The sequence below is a fragment of the Cydia splendana genome, chromosome 14, assembly GCF_910591565.1.
Source record: "Cydia splendana chromosome 14, ilCydSple1.2, whole genome shotgun sequence".
In the NCBI taxonomy this organism is placed as follows: domain Eukaryota; kingdom Metazoa; phylum Arthropoda; class Insecta; order Lepidoptera; family Tortricidae; genus Cydia; species Cydia splendana.
Genome location: NC_085973.1, coordinates 8,208,602 through 8,224,353, shown reverse-complemented (window position 1 = coordinate 8,224,353; position 15,752 = coordinate 8,208,602). Strand labels below are relative to the sequence as shown.

The 15,752-nt window shown below is 37.4% G+C and overlaps 1 protein-coding gene across 4 annotated transcripts in view; it reads right to left on the bottom strand.

Annotated features, from left to right (window-relative positions):
* Positions 1–2,293: 2,293 nt before the first annotated feature.
* Positions 2,294–15,752, bottom strand: part of LOC134796706 (transmembrane protein 151B-like) — an 82,836-nt gene continuing 69,377 nt past the window's right edge. For 2 of the 4 annotated variants that reach the window (XM_063768879.1, XM_063768881.1), the window contains exons 4-8: positions 7,372–7,462; positions 5,638–5,803; positions 4,903–5,026; positions 4,211–4,331; positions 2,294–4,007 (exon numbers count right to left, since the gene is read on the bottom strand). In XM_063768879.1, the coding sequence (XP_063624949.1) occupies positions 3,108–4,007; positions 4,211–4,331; positions 4,903–5,026; positions 5,638–5,803; positions 7,372–7,462 (1,402 nt within the window). In that variant the 3' untranslated portion in view covers positions 2,294–3,107. The remainder of the gene's footprint in view (positions 4,008–4,210; positions 4,332–4,902; positions 5,027–5,637; positions 5,804–7,371; positions 7,463–15,752) is intronic. The other 2 variants (XM_063768880.1, XM_063768882.1) reach the window with 1 other exon arrangement.

Sequence of the window (15,752 nt, the reverse complement as noted above, 5' to 3'; positions counted from 1 at the left end):
TTGGTTCTTCATTATATTCAATACTAATTGAACATCGAGCCCTTACTTACCAAAAATTATCTTACCGATTAATTACATTAGTATCACTTTTGGCAAAAGACTAGACCCGTTAGCAAAGACGGACATGGTTTGGATAAAATGCAAAGACAATTTGTTTGGGGGGTCATACACCGCAATTTGACAACAGAAGATGTATGTTTCTTGCAAAATATTTAGCAGCTATTCAAGGGGAAAGGGAAGGGTTTTCAAGAGGAAAGGTTGACATAGAAAGAGGAAATAGGAAGTATTTGTATTAAACAATTAAGGACGGATTTTGAGAAAGGAAAATAAATATAATAATTAGGTATTATCGTTTTCACAAGATAGTTCATGGAATCGATATTTCCTCTATACCTTTACAGCAGTGTAAATATTCTTATCCTGAAGTCACGGTAAAGGTGTATAGGTACGTTAATCTTAAAGTGCGCTTATCTATTAGCTAAGGACATAAGTACAGGCGGCTTAGCACGGTAGCGTTTTTATCCCTTGTCACCATGCCTGTCACGTTCTAACAAGTATGTAAGTGCGAAAGGGACGCGCATAGTGATAGTCGATAAAAATGGAACCGTGCTGAGCCCGCAGATGTGGCCCAGATTTGTGTAGCAGACGTGTTTCACGAACATCTTCGCAGTGTCTGCAGATACATACATTATACAATAGACTCATCTGTACACTCAGCATCAAGTAGGAAGGTAGGGACAGCTAGAGTAATCAAGTATACCGTAACACCTCGTTATTTATTTTTATTCTAATAAAAGTGTGTTGCGAATTGCGATATATTAGCCCACTATCTATTTTATACTGACTGTATTTATCTAATGTCCACGGCTTAATAACAAATCTGCACGTATGTTCTTAGCTAGTTAGTCCAGTTCGGGCCGGGTCTTACAAAGGAAAGTTTTTCTAAACAACATTTATTTTAAATTTAAGTTATCATTAAAGTAGTGCACCGAAAATTCGTACAGACATTGCTTCTTATGATTATTTGTTGAAAATCGGATTTATATTGCTTAGTTGGTTAATTCGTATACAAAATGTTAAAAGTCCATTGTATTGAAAGCAAGTAGGAAAAGTGAAACTAAGTATACAGAGAATACGCTCACTTTTGATTGGACGGTCGTATTGCAATTACATGTAAGAAAAAACTCATTGCAATTACAACTGATTGTATCAAAAACTAGGAATCATAATATATGTCTTGTGTGTGTCATTTAGAAAGATACAGAAAATTTACCAAGATATTCATAGTAAAATTTACTCATACTTAGTAAAGAAACATATTTTATAAAATGTACTACACACAAGAAATTTAAAGTTACAATTGTATTTATAACAAGAATGGTAATCGATCCGACCAGTCGTATTGATCAATTAAAGAAGAAACTTTTGAAGCATTTTCAATTGCGTTATACTTTCATTTAATTTCATTTATTTTACATGCAATCAGTACTAACAGCTAACCTTACTTGTGATTGTTTCACTGCCAGATATTTTTATTTATTTAAAATACCTGATATTGACGTGTCTGATGTGTGAGAGCACATTTAGCACAATCGATCTAGGACAAAGCTCTAACTATGTATATTAAGTAAAATAGGTCTTGTTTTCATGTCCAGACTATCTGACGTTTGGGGGCCGCGAGGAACCGCCACCATCTTGGATAACGTGTATATTTTAGTAGAGCGCATAGATTCAGAGTAAAAAGCGAATTTATAAAGGATGAAATACATTTTCTAAGATCGCGGCGGTTCCTCGAGGCCCCTAACCTTTTGAACGCTAAATGGCGCATCCATTTGCCGTGCCACTGACGCCATGGGGGTAAAATTTAGTTTTGTGAATAAATACAGCCAACCTAAAAGTGGGGTGTTTTTCAGTAGATTTTCATCAAAATACGATCCACGTCAAATGCCGTCTTTGGCGCCGTTGTCACGATTTTGCGTTGACGTCAAATGCCGTCTGTGGCGTTCATAAGGCTAGGCGTCCGATGACCTGAACATGAAAACAGGATCTTTTATTAACATACATACCAAATTTCAGGACTGTTCTAGAGATTCCAACTCAAGCTTTGTCCTAGTTCGATTGTGCTAATTTATACCTACATACTTACAACAGTTCACAAGCCGCAATATCGCTACGTGTCAGAAGCCGTGCCAAACAACAATATAAGGCACTGCCTTATATTTAATGTACAGTACAATATATCAACAGACCCCCAAAAGAACAGCCTTAAAGTATTCACTTATTTTCTTTTACCTACTGCTTTTACAATAATTCGGTGGTTCGGCTGTGGCTGCTAATGAAACAGCCTTACATTTTCCAAAGGGAAAAATATATTTTCTTTATTGATAAAAAAAAATAAAGTCTTTTGTGCAATAGAATATGCGATGAGGGTCATTTGACAATTGAAGCGTGGCTATGATAAAAAAACAGAATTTGAAAATGCTTCCCTCAATATTTAACGACGGAAGCGGCGGTTGTAATAATAAGATTATTAAAATTTATTACTGTAGGAATTTCTGATGGAATGAAATATTTAATTAATGTATTATGTAATCGGATCTCGGACCCTATAAATGTAATACCCTATCAATACAACATTACTTTATCAATAGAATAAGCAAGCAGACACAGAATGTACTTTATTACTATCTACATGACGTCTATTTTATTCTAAATATTAATTGTGCAAGCTCTTTTTTTAAACTATAACACTTTCTTCCATAATACTAAATCATTCGCCTCATCCTATAAAGCTGTCAATCTGTTCTGCATTAGGAAAGTATAATACCATCTCACTTACTTAAGTTATTCTATAATATACGTTACAATACATTGCAAGTCTGACGATGACGGCCATTTAGTATTTCGCCATTAAAAATATCAAATTCCGATAAAATCCTTATAATATTTACAGCTTGGTTCTTATGGCCTCTAATTACTCAATATCGCTAAATAAAGTACAGGCTGAATAAAAATGTAGATTTAGCGCGGGCGAAGCCGCGGGCACCACGAGTTGAGTATATTTGATTGCACCATATAGTCAATAATTGCACGAGTGTATAAAAGCGCTATAGCGGTGTTTCGTCACCTGGGTCACTGTTGGGGAGTCGCACCGATTTCGCGCCCGCCAGCACCCCCACCCCTTCAAGGCAAGACCTTCTGTTCGATAAAACATCCCTTAGGAAGGCCCTTCTAGGACCGGACAGATCAGTTCCTGTGATTGACCTTGTCAGTTTCCTCAACGCTGGAAGTTTCAACGCTTCTTCATAAGACGGAGGCTCGTCAGTCGGTGTCGTTTGAGCCCGTCCTCCAAACGGGTCCCTAGAACAGGTCGGGGATAGTTCCCTTGAAAAATATAGCGTACTGTCCCCACTTCGTGTAGGAGCATGGGACTCTGGCATGGGTTGGTAGCAGACTGGGGCCGAAGATCGGATCTCCTCGAGAATCTGCCTTGCCGTTCTGTTGGTAGAAACCATACCCGCCCATGATCGCCGGTTCTGCTGCTTAGCTTCATGCGACCTAGCGATTGCAGATATATTATGACTAGAATGTGTGCTAGTTACTCTGGGCCTGCGCTGTGGCTCATCAAATGAAGCCGCTTTTATGGCGGGCCGGTGAGGTCTTGGCTCGGTTTCCATGTTAATTAGTACTCCATTACTATTAGAATTTTCTGCGGGATCTTCTCTAAGTGCTGCGTCGATACGCATGGCTTCTGAATAAGAAGGAACTAAGGCACAATTCTCTCGGATGGCTGCAAACAGCTCGAGGCTATCAACTGTTGAGGCGTGGGAGAGAGGAAGAGCCCGGGGAGGGCGGGGCGCGGAGCACAGTAAAGCACTCTGCTCATCTGCTATGGCCCAGGCATAATTCCTCTGTGGAACAGGAGGTAACGTATCTGACATGTGGGTATCGATATCCAACTGTCTACTAGGATCCAGTTCATAGTTTGTTCCAAATATCTTGGTAATCTGAAAATGAAATGCACACTGAATTTCTTCTTATGCAATAACTTAATTAAAATAGTAATCCAAAGAAAAGTTGCAGAGAATAAAAACTGTTAACCAAGCTATAATCTCATTGGCCGTATCTGTTTTAAAACGAAATGAAGCATAATAGCCTTTTTACGTTCTCACTGTAGTTTTGAGTAGGTCAAACTTAAAAAGGTACTCACTGTATAATGTACGTAGGCGGTGTTACATTCTATGAGAATCCGAAGAGGCCACGAAAGTAGTAAACACGATAACGTCCAAAACAACCATTGAGAAGAGTACCATGGGCAGCGATCGGCGTCCCTGTGAACAAGAGATAGAAAGTATTATTTTGAAACTGCATTTAGTTTAATTGCACTCTTTTTTTCTACGAGTATATTGAATATGTGAGACACAGACATATTAAATATATTGAAGCGCTGATAGCCTAGCGGGTAGCTAGAGGTCGCGGCTTCAAACCCCGGCTCGTACAGTGTGTGTGGTGTACAAATCATCTCAAAAATATGTCCCATAACTCTTATTTATGTCAGTGAATTAAGAACTATGAGACATATTTTTGAGTAAGTTGTCTACACCCATATTTTTACCGTTGACTGTACCAATGAGTTTTTCGGAACTTATGTACGAAATATCATTTAGTATTTACCAGTTGCTTTTCGGTAGAGGAAAACATCGTGATGAAGCCGGACTAATCCTAATAAGCTTTCTGCTCTGCGTTGGAAGGACAGATGGCAGTCGCTTTCGTAAAAACTAGTGCCTACGCCAATTCTTGGGATTTGTTGTCAAGCGGACCCCAGGCTCCCATGGCAAAATGCCGGGATAACGCGAAGAAGAAAAGGTACATATTAAATATATGAAACTTTGAAAACAATACCGGTAGGCAACCATGTACTCCTTGAACGAGCTCACTCCGATCAGATCCAAGCCCTCTCGCATCTCCATGAAGTCGTCGAATCGCTCGTGTTCCGCGAAAAACCTCGACCTTTGATCTTCGAACTCTGAAAAATTATAATCTTAATAGTCTACTGAATAATTCCTGCGAATTAAATAACCTCGTTTCTTCAAAGGCGAAGGCGCAGATGCCGCGGCCTCAGTCGTAAATTTCTTGTCAAAAGAGACTTTTTTTCATTCCAAATTGTCTGCTTTTGTCGCAGAGTAATTTAAAAGAAATTTACTTGATCTCTATCTAGTTCAGTTATTTTAAACTCTGATACAAAAGAAAATTGTGTTCAGATGCCCTTTAGAAGTTTATTTAGGTAGAAAAACCCACTCGAGACCAAATACATAGCTCTATTTTATGTAGATGGGTACCAAAATTACGCTTTTATCAATATTATTATATTTAACAGTTGTTTGACTTGTAGTCGTTACATGCCTTAAGAGTATTACTGCCCGATTCGAACTTTAAGATATGTCAATTAATAGATCTAGAAACGATGTGGATTAGATGTGTCAGAGTCAAAAGTGACGTTTTTGTTTGAAGAAACATCACATTTGACACTGATATATCTAATCCAAATCGTTCCTAGATCTATTAATTGACGCATCTTAAAGTTCGAATTGGGCCGTTAGAAATTAGATATTAAATATATAATTTAGAAAAAGTTACCACTGGCAGCCTCAATGTTGGCAAAGGCGAATCCTTTGCTGAAGCGCACTTTAGTGATTGGCGTGTTGGAGTCGAGCACGAGGTTGCGCGACGCGTCGCGCTGCCCGCAGCACGCGTGCGCGAATGACGTGCTCGCGCTGTGCGTATTCACGCGTTCGTAGTACACCTATAATTGACATAGATATCAAATACTATAATAATAATGAAGTGACTGAATTGGCTTCGTAAGTTTCATAACTCCTGCCTTTAGAATCAGAATCAAGTATTTTATTCGTGATAAACTTAAAACTAAAATTACATACAAAAGTATAACTAAAAAACTACAAGTATTCATAAAATTGGTCTGTAAGAATTAAAGTTTACCACGAAATGGTCTCGCCTCAGCATAATACATAGGTACTGACCCGAAAGTCAGCACTGATCTTCCAGCGAGACCATTTATGGGCCACGATCGCAGCCGACATGGCCCTATCATAAGCTGAACGCAGCCTTTGCAGCGGCGACCGGCGCCATCTTGTCTACTATCTATGGCAGTAGCTTTAGGGTAGCACTTGTTTCATTCATTAAAATCATTAAATAAATTTTATTTATCTTAAAAATGTATACATATAGGTGTACCTATACCACGGATCGAAACTTCACGAGTTATCTAATGAAACCATTCAAGTCGCCTCAAACATCATATTTTTGGTAATTTCATACATTGGTAAATTGCAAATGGCATTAATTAGGTTAACTGAACTATTATAGTATAAAGTCGTGTAGTAAAATAAAATTCTGGGCTATTATAGTAAAATAAAACTCGGTTGTGCTACTTGTGCTGCTCAGATCCTAACATTTTATATTGAGGATCTCGTGTGTAAACGCTTCTGTGGTGTCTATGTAATCTGTGACCAAAACTAACGTTATAAATTTTACCTGGATTGAAGGGCCGTTAGACCCTAGTGCAAGTCACATCACGTATACGTAATATATAACGTGACGTGAATATTAATGAAAGTCAAGTCGCGTGCAAACTTTACGGTAACTTTGTAAGTTACTATTTTTACTCAGAAGCATACTTTTTCTTTGACTTAAAAATATACAACTCGTTAAAAACTATAAACATCTAACCAATATAAATATCATATTATTTTCCTTGGTAACCTTGCACGCGCCCAATTTACAATAAAATTGCTCGTATTTAAATAGCACTAATGAATGACTCAGTAAAGTACAAAGAAAGGCAAGATACAAAGGAACATTTCCGTAACTACGATTACATCATGAAAGGAAGCTATTTGTCTTGCCTGAACTACCTAAAAGGTTTTTTTTTTTCCAATTGTAGCAGTCTTTCCATTTGAAAGCAAAAAAAAAGACATAATAAATATTTTCCATCCAGCCATCCAGCAGAAGCATCTAGTATAGATTGCAACTAAACACCACCCTTAGTTAAAGCAGTTATTAAGATTGCATCACAAGTGCCTATGCCTGACTTTTCTATACTTAATCTTCTAGGCAGAGAGTGGTGAGATATATTTGCAGCTGACTGTCCACATCCAGTTTCACTGCCATCTGCATATATGGAGAATTTAACCCTAGGCAAATAATTGGTATCATACTTAACCCTGTAACGTGGCACGCCAGTTAAAGAATTAAGTTTTACGCATTAAAGCATATCAAGCAGTGGTGGATAAAACTAATGAAAGCCTTAAATAAAAAATGATTAAGTATGTGTCACAAAAGTGCACTTACGCCTACCTGCGTGGTGGTATACGCGTCCCCGTTTCGGTACCGCGTCACCTGTCGCTTGCGCCGCACGTAATGATAGCAGATCGCCTTCCACCTGCCGCAGATGATACAATACAATAGTTAACAACTAAAATGCCTCGGCTACGAAAGATACGCTCTGAGCGTGCACGCTCGACGCTGACGCTGACTGCCATAGGGGCCGTGCGCGTTGGAGGTTCTGCCATGTTGTGGCCTGAATCGAAACATAAACTCTACATTGACACTTCACGCCAAAGCAAGTGCTGGCCTCTGCAATCCACGTACGTTTTCTTGTGCATTGTGGGTTACATTGGAAGCTTAAATTCGACATTTACACTTCTCGTCAATAAACAGGGGGCTCATATGGTGCCTCCTACAGTTCATGCACGTTCCCCATATAATAAAAATAAATGAGAATGAAGGTCAGCCTCAGTGTCGAACGTCCACGCTCGGAACGTGCATTCTGTGACGATGGGGTAAGAGATACTTGTAGTGCAAGAAAAAACCGTCTTGTGCATATAGGAAAGGTCTACACAAGGGTCGAGGAGACTCAGTAGTTAATCAAACTTAGTTGCCTTCGGTGGCTCAATAACGTTCCCAAGTAGCATTGCAAGCTGTATATAAGCTGTATTAAAGTGTATTTGTATACTATAAGCTGTACAGTTAGGCTGTACAAAGGCTGTATAAGCGCTTATACAGCGCTTATAAGTAAAAAAAGGGCCCAAATTATACAGCCTTTGGCGTTATTAGAGCTGTAGAGTAGCTGTATAAGCAATACATAAGCTGCATAATAGCTGCATTACAGCTATATTTCGGTGTAACAGGAAACCTTAACACTACAGATAATCTCTTATAAGTACGATATAAGAATATAAGTTTTAAATGAGTTATAAGAAAGAATTACAAGAGAATAATAATCATTTAAGAAACTAAAATGTCTTAATCTTGTTCATTCGTAATATAGTAATGGCGACAATAAAGTGTTATAGTGGATGGTAAAAGTAAAAGTAATTATTATACAGGACTTGAATGGAATATTACATTATTGGTAAGTGCGGATTATTATTAGGGCGAGCGAAGCGAGCCCTATCACTATTCGACAATCTATGCATTCTTGTGGTACACTTTACGGAAAAACTATCGCACTATTAGGTTTGAGATTTAACATAGTAATTTATATTAATGTCTAGATGTGTTATCAAGCATAAAAATATCATTATATAAACATAAAAAATAAATAAAAGGGTAAAAGATGTGTATTACTACTAACGCCATCTGTTGGACTAATGTTAGTTATTTATTTTTCTTACAGATGGCGTTAGTAGTGACAAGGTTTTAAAGGTTGTTCCTATTATTCCGTTAAAATGCGCTGGGTTTTTGTGGCTCAATATAATTGGGTATTTATTTGACTATACTAGTCAAATGAGTTACTTTTTTCGAACTGTCAAAACGATTTGCTACTTTGGAATATCTATGGAATTTATATGAAACACTAGCATGTGACGTCACAAGAAAATTACCTACTCTTTATAGTTGTTATCGGGTTAATAGAAATTTTGTCTAAAAATAACTGCTGTCTACGTTTCTCTATTAATCTTCTGGTGCTTTATTTCTTGCATGGTGTAAAATAATTTATCTTAAGTACAGTCAAATACCCTATTAGTAGGTAATCATAATTAATTATGGGTGAAATTTAATACGTGACTATATATTTTTTGATTGAATCGATAATCGTTTTTACTACTATGGCGGTTAAAATCACACGTGATTGATTTCGAAATTGCGGCAGTAATGCAGTTGGCAGTAATATCGCAGTCGGCAGCAGTATTGCAGCGCGATATTACTGTCTTACTGTTTCAAATTCCAATATCGATCTTTTTACATTCGAGGCAATAATGTAGTCGGCAGTAATATTGCAGTCAGCAGCAGTATTGTAGCGCGAAACGCAAATGTCGAAATCGATATCGCTGCCAGGATTTTTGATATTTGCGGTAGTAATTCAGTCGGCAGTAGTATCGCTGTTGGCAGCAGTATTGCAGCGCGATAGTACTGCCTTACTGTTTCAAATGCCAAAATTGATGTCGCTGCCAGGGTTTTTGACATTTGCGGTAGTAATGCAGTCGGCAGTAATATCGCTGTTGGCAGAAGTATTGCAGCGCGATAGTACTGCCTTACTGTTTCAAATGCCAAAATCGATGTCGCTGCCAGGGTTTATGACATTTGCGGTAGTAATGCAGTCGGCAGTAATATCGCAGTCAGCAGCAGTATTGCAGCGCGACATTAGTACCTTACTGATGCAAATGTCAAAATTGACGTCGCTGCCAGTATTATTGACATTTGCAGTAATATAGTCGGCACTAATATCGCAGTCGGCAGCAGCATTGCAGCGCGATATTACTGCCGTTATCGTTTCAAATGTCAAAATCGATGTCGCTTTCCACTCTGGACGACCGGCTAAAGCAAGACAGAGGCAGAGGGCCCTTTTTATCCACCCTTCTATTCTGGTGGCAGAACTTCCCATTTCCCAGGAGCCGTGGGAATGTTTCTTCCCAACAGCTCTCCACAAGCTGCCCTGCGTTGACTGATCGTACTGGTCCATCAGCAAACGAGGGGGTTGTGACATCGCTACGCCCATATTCATGTCTACCGGTCAAGAAGCTATAGTATAGGTGCTCCGGACATGTGTAAGGCTTGCTCGGAGTTTAAGCCAACACGTGAGGCCCTTTTGACATTTTAATGAGATGTATTAGTAGTAGTAGTAGTAAGACACTTTATTGTACAAAAAGAAACATAAGATAAGACATGAAAAGCACACAAAGTTTTATAGTACAAAGGCGAACGTATCCCTTTCAGGGATCTCTTCCAGTTAACCTTTGAGCAATTGAGGGAGAATTGGAGAACGGTAGACATAAAAGCTGTATTAAACGGTATAAAAATATGAGATTTTGGATACATCAAGATATAGATGGTTCCCTTATAATAGATCAAACCTACGTAATGTTAAACCTCATGTATTGAAATGTAGGAAACAAGAATATATTCGTATGAGGAATTTAATATAAATACCTTTTGATATAATATAATACAAACACTCTTGATATAATAGAATACAAAATGATTTGGGGTATTAATTATTTATAGAAGCCCTTATATCATATCATATCATTTTTAAAGTTCCGTAGCTCAAAAGGAAAAAAACGGAATCCTTATAGGATCACTTTTGTTGTCCGTCCGTCTGTCTACTAAGACCTTTTATCTCGGGAATGCCTAGATGTATCACTTTTGTTGTCCGTCCGTCTGTCTACTAAGACCTTTTATCTCGGGAATGCCTAGATGTATCGAGTTAAAAGCATAACTTAGGTCCTAAAAGCTGTGAAAAATTTAAACTTCTAAGTTATCGTAAAAAAAGATACGGCCGTTTATGCCGCAAAAAATGTATATTTCGAAACTCACAGAAAAGGAATCAAAATGTACCTATAAAGGGACCCACTGATTAGCACTTCGAGGGACGATATCAGCCGGTCAGTTAAACGCAAAATTTGACAGCTCCGAACAACTGACAGGCTGATATCGTCCGGCGAACTGGTAATCTGTGGGCCCCCTTAAGTATGGTAATTCCCGTTGATCTAGAATTTCTAGAACTATGAAATTTGGCAAGTAATATCGTCACTACAAGTACTGGCAAAATATTTGAAAACTATTTTTTTGTAAATAAATTAATAAATACGTTAAATTTGTACGGGACTCTCGGCGGGCGAGTCCGACTCGCACTTGTCCGGTTTTTTAAGATGAATCTCTTATTAAAAACTACCTTAGTATTTATGACTATATAGATAGAAAAACTCCGCGAGCCCTTACAAAGCTCTGCTTTTTGCTAGTTTATTGTGAACCTGTGTATCTTTTCTGGCAAAATATTTACGCGCCTGCAAAATAACAAGAGAAACCATAAGGAAAATATCAAAAATCGGTAAAGTTACTGTTTGTTTTTAAGGTTAGAGTATCAAAAATATTTCTAAATATTAATTCTAAGGCTAAACAATTTATTTTAGCTGGTAATCATAACACGGCGTTAGTCTGCTAAATATTTGCAAGTATTTCTTTAATTATATTTACAAATACGTTTTTTTTTTATTGTAAAATGGCGACAATTTTTAAACAGCCTACAGGATAGTAGTTGGAGAGCATTATAATCTTAGTAGCTGTGCTGTGTAATAAATGGAGTGTCTTTTACAGCTTTTGTAATTAAAACAGCTTTTTAATAGAATATTTGTATTCGTTTGGCTGTATTTCGGTTCTCCGTACATAAGTTATAATTCTCTTTAGAGATCCGTATAAAAAATAAAAAACCTGTACTGTAGTTGTCATATATTCCTTTAGTTTTATAATACACTTATTTTCAGAAATCATTACACTACTATACTTATACGAGTGTACAATTACGCCAAAAGATTGTTATAAGCGACTCTGTCAGTAATACAGAAAAAAGCTGTACTATAGCTGCCATTTATTCATTTGGTTTTATAATACCCTTACGGACAGAAGTTATACAACTACTATTCTTATAGGACAGTAAGATTACGCCATAAGAAATAGCTTTAAAACGGGGTTGACAGATACATTTGTACAGCTACAAGTGCCAAGTGATACTACGATACAGCCTGTATACAGCTTTTACGATAAAATTAGCTTGTAGTGTTTCACAACACTTAATGTTTTAAAAAGGAGTTGACAGATACTTTTGTACAGCTAAAAGTGCCAAGTGTTACTACAATACAGCCTGTATACAGCTTTTACGATAGAATTAGCTTGTAGTCTCTCACAACACTTTTAGTTTTATGATAGATTTTTTTATATTCTGATAAAGCACCCCATGCTTCCGCAGAATCCTTTATAATGATTTTATACAGCTTGAGCTGTATAATGTCTGTAAAGTACCTTTTATACAGCTTAAATCTTTTCTGACACTCTTATACGTCCCTTAAATCACTCTAAGTTCTTAATTGGCTGCTATATTGATGTTGCCGACACTTCCATGCTACTTGGGGTTGGCATGACTTTCGTTCCGCCCTCAGACTTGTTTACTCAGTCTTCAGTCTATCAAAGGTACGAGTAAACAGACTTCAGCTTTTATTTCATTAGTTAATAACTGTTCTCGTGGCACTGTCCGCGTAGGATTTTGGGTCATTTGTATACCTACTGTTTGAGCTTTCTTAAGAGTCACATGAACACGCCGTCAAAAAGCCGCTCCCATATAATCGAAGTTAATAGGTACGATCTCATTTTAAAACGACATGCTTAAATGGCATGAAACTTGGTATGAACATTTTCGTAACATAAATTATATCTATACAAATACAAATTTCAATATTGTCAGATAACAAATGATCTATGTCTGGTACTATTTCGTTTTCGTTTCTAATAATTGTTTTACAAAGAAAGTATAGCGAGTAGAAGTTTTGAATGTAAAACTTCTACTAGCTCTAATACAAGATACAAGAACCAAAACATTAAATGGCAAATTTTACCCCTCTTGACCCAGCTATTGCCACTTTGTATCACCATCGAAACCCCAGGTAAAAGTACACTTTCGATCTTTAATACCAAAGCTATACAATAAGATATTAATAGCGAGGCGTCCGGGGAGGCAATTCATAAAGTGGTTCCCCTTTTATACTGTATAAAGAATTTATAGCGAAGAGGTTTTGATTTCGCTGTAAGATGTCGACCTGAGTGCTGAGTTTGTATTACCTTTCAGGGCAAATTTGTTTTATTTTAATTATATTTTAAGAAGTTTGTGAACGTTATTTTGACACTCGACCTTTAAAGAATTTGAAATTACGTGGAATCCCATTTTAAGATCAATTTATTTTATCCTATTTTTATGCGATAATATATTTGAGGTGAGGTTGTTGACTGAAGAATTTTTTTCTAAGTTAAGGTTGTGTACTTTTGCGTCTTGCGACTATGAATTGACAGTGCACAGTGTAATGTCATTATGTTAGTCCTATAACTTATCTATAAAAGTGCCGAGACTTATGTAATAGGTGTCGCTCGAATAACACTCTTCTTGTTATTCTGCCCTGTCAGCCAGGCGACAATAATAGCATATTAGTTTGATAAAAGAAATGTTAAACTACGTTCTACAAATATACTAAGAAAATGATCCTTCATGGATTATAACTGCCATAAAAATTAAGGTTTAGTTATAAAGTGATCCAGGTGACCGTAACCATGGCAACGACTCATAAGTAAAAGTTAGTCCATCCTTCTGAACAATTCCTCACATTAAATCTAAAAGTGTCGATATTAATCCAGCAGATTGTCGCTAAGTAATTGAAAACACAAATTCACTGACGAATCTCGACCGTGAAGCGGTAAGGCGATTAGTCCTACCCGGCGCGAATATACGGTACGCTGCGGTTAAGGATTTAATCGCTATTTGTATTGGTTTTCGAGAGCTTTGACTAAGGATGTGCTATTATTTATTTGCATCAAACGTTCAATAAGGACTTAGTAATCGATGTTGCCACTTGTAAGTAATTTTTTAACATTGAAAGTGTTTTTTCGATCGCATCAGTATAGCCCTCCAATTTCAGCCAGAGTGAGACATCGCTCTGGTCTCGTGAGTTTTAGGGCTACATGAATGGTCCAGGTCTCAAAAGATTCGTCTTAACAAGGGCTACAATATGGTGAAAAAATAATCTCAAAAATGTAGAGAAATGACGCATTTTTCGGTGTCTTTTCGCACTAAATCGACAATCGAAAAAATGAACAAAAGCCCTCGGGGTATTGAGTTAGGCTACATTTTGAAAAAAACCGGACCTCTCTATCTCTTACGGCCTAGGCTGTGGCTTATCCTTTATGTAGCGAAATGTCAGGATACCGCAGGAGGCGTGCGCGGCGCGGGATACCTATACAAGTAGTATGATTGAAGTTTGTTGATTATTGTATAGTTAAAGCTTGATATGTTATTGAAATAAATATAAATAGTGATTTTTTAAATAATTTCCAAAATTATTATTTCTTTCCAAAATTATTTAGATGGTTTAATATCTAAGTGTGCTCGTGAGTGCACATAATTACTGACATTATTTGTTAAGGTAGGTAAGTGTGATTTCAACATATGTTTACTTACTGTGTTGGTGATCAGTGATTAGTGGTGTTGGAGAGTGATACGATTCTGTGTGAGATCTGTTTAGTGGGACTAGAGTCTAAAACAATTTAGTTTATAGGTACATACGTCGAGAAAATTCGGATAGACGTCAGAGGGCTTACCGCGAACCACGTTCGACGTGTTGGCTTCCTGTCACACTTACGTACAATTTAACAAGTGCGGCAGAGAGGCAACACGTCGAACATGGTTCGCGGTAGGCCCTCAGACGTCAAGAGGGTTCGCCTTGGAAGAGAAGGAAGGAGCATTCCCGTTGGCAATTGATGGAAGTATTAAAATGTAGTGATGTTCGAAATCAAAGATAACTAACAATAATTATCTACGAATCTAGTACGGTAGGTTCTGTAATTAAGCAGTAAGTTTATTTGTCTCAGCATTGTTGGTGTACCACACAGGAACACAGATTTTTTGTTGTCGGGCAGGCAAGGGAAAAAAAGCGCAGACCGAGCGCCCCTACACATGCAAGCCATAACCACTTGACCACACTCCGTAGAATCACTTCGATAGATCGCTCAAAAAAGGCCAGTCTTTGTTAGATTCCAATGCACTCTCAAAATGCATTAGTGGTGTGCATTGCAATTGGCGTCAACATAAAACGAGCATCGGTAACGCGCTAATAATAATTGCAACAGCTCAGAATTCATACGTGGACAACCTCAATACTATACGCGATATAATCCGGTAAAATTTGTTTCAAATCTAAAGTCATTCAACATTCAACCTTATTCAGCCAAATTAAAAAAAAATTACTCGCGTTATTACTTTTCATATTCACAGCGCCCATACCCTTATAAGTGGGTATGAATGAACCACTTAAAATTACCTCGAAATACAACAACAGTCATTGATAACTGCAACTTAAAACCCCAGTGATAAGAATTCTTGCCCGACTATAACAACAAAATATTCCCTAATGTAAACAAACGGTAAGACTTGCGTTACTTTACTCTGTAAAACTCAGTATAAACAATTCCTGCATATTTAATTGTTACAGGATTATTGAAAGAAAAGACAGTTGTGTAGTTGAAAGATATATCTTTCTAATACAACTATCTTCTCTTTCATTAATTAAAAAAACCGATATTCGATTTAACCCGTGTGGCGTCCTAGGGACCTACGTGGTCCGTAACTTATTTTGCACTCACAATAAAAATGTGAAATAGTTATTTGTACAACAACAGAGCAAAGTTAGTTA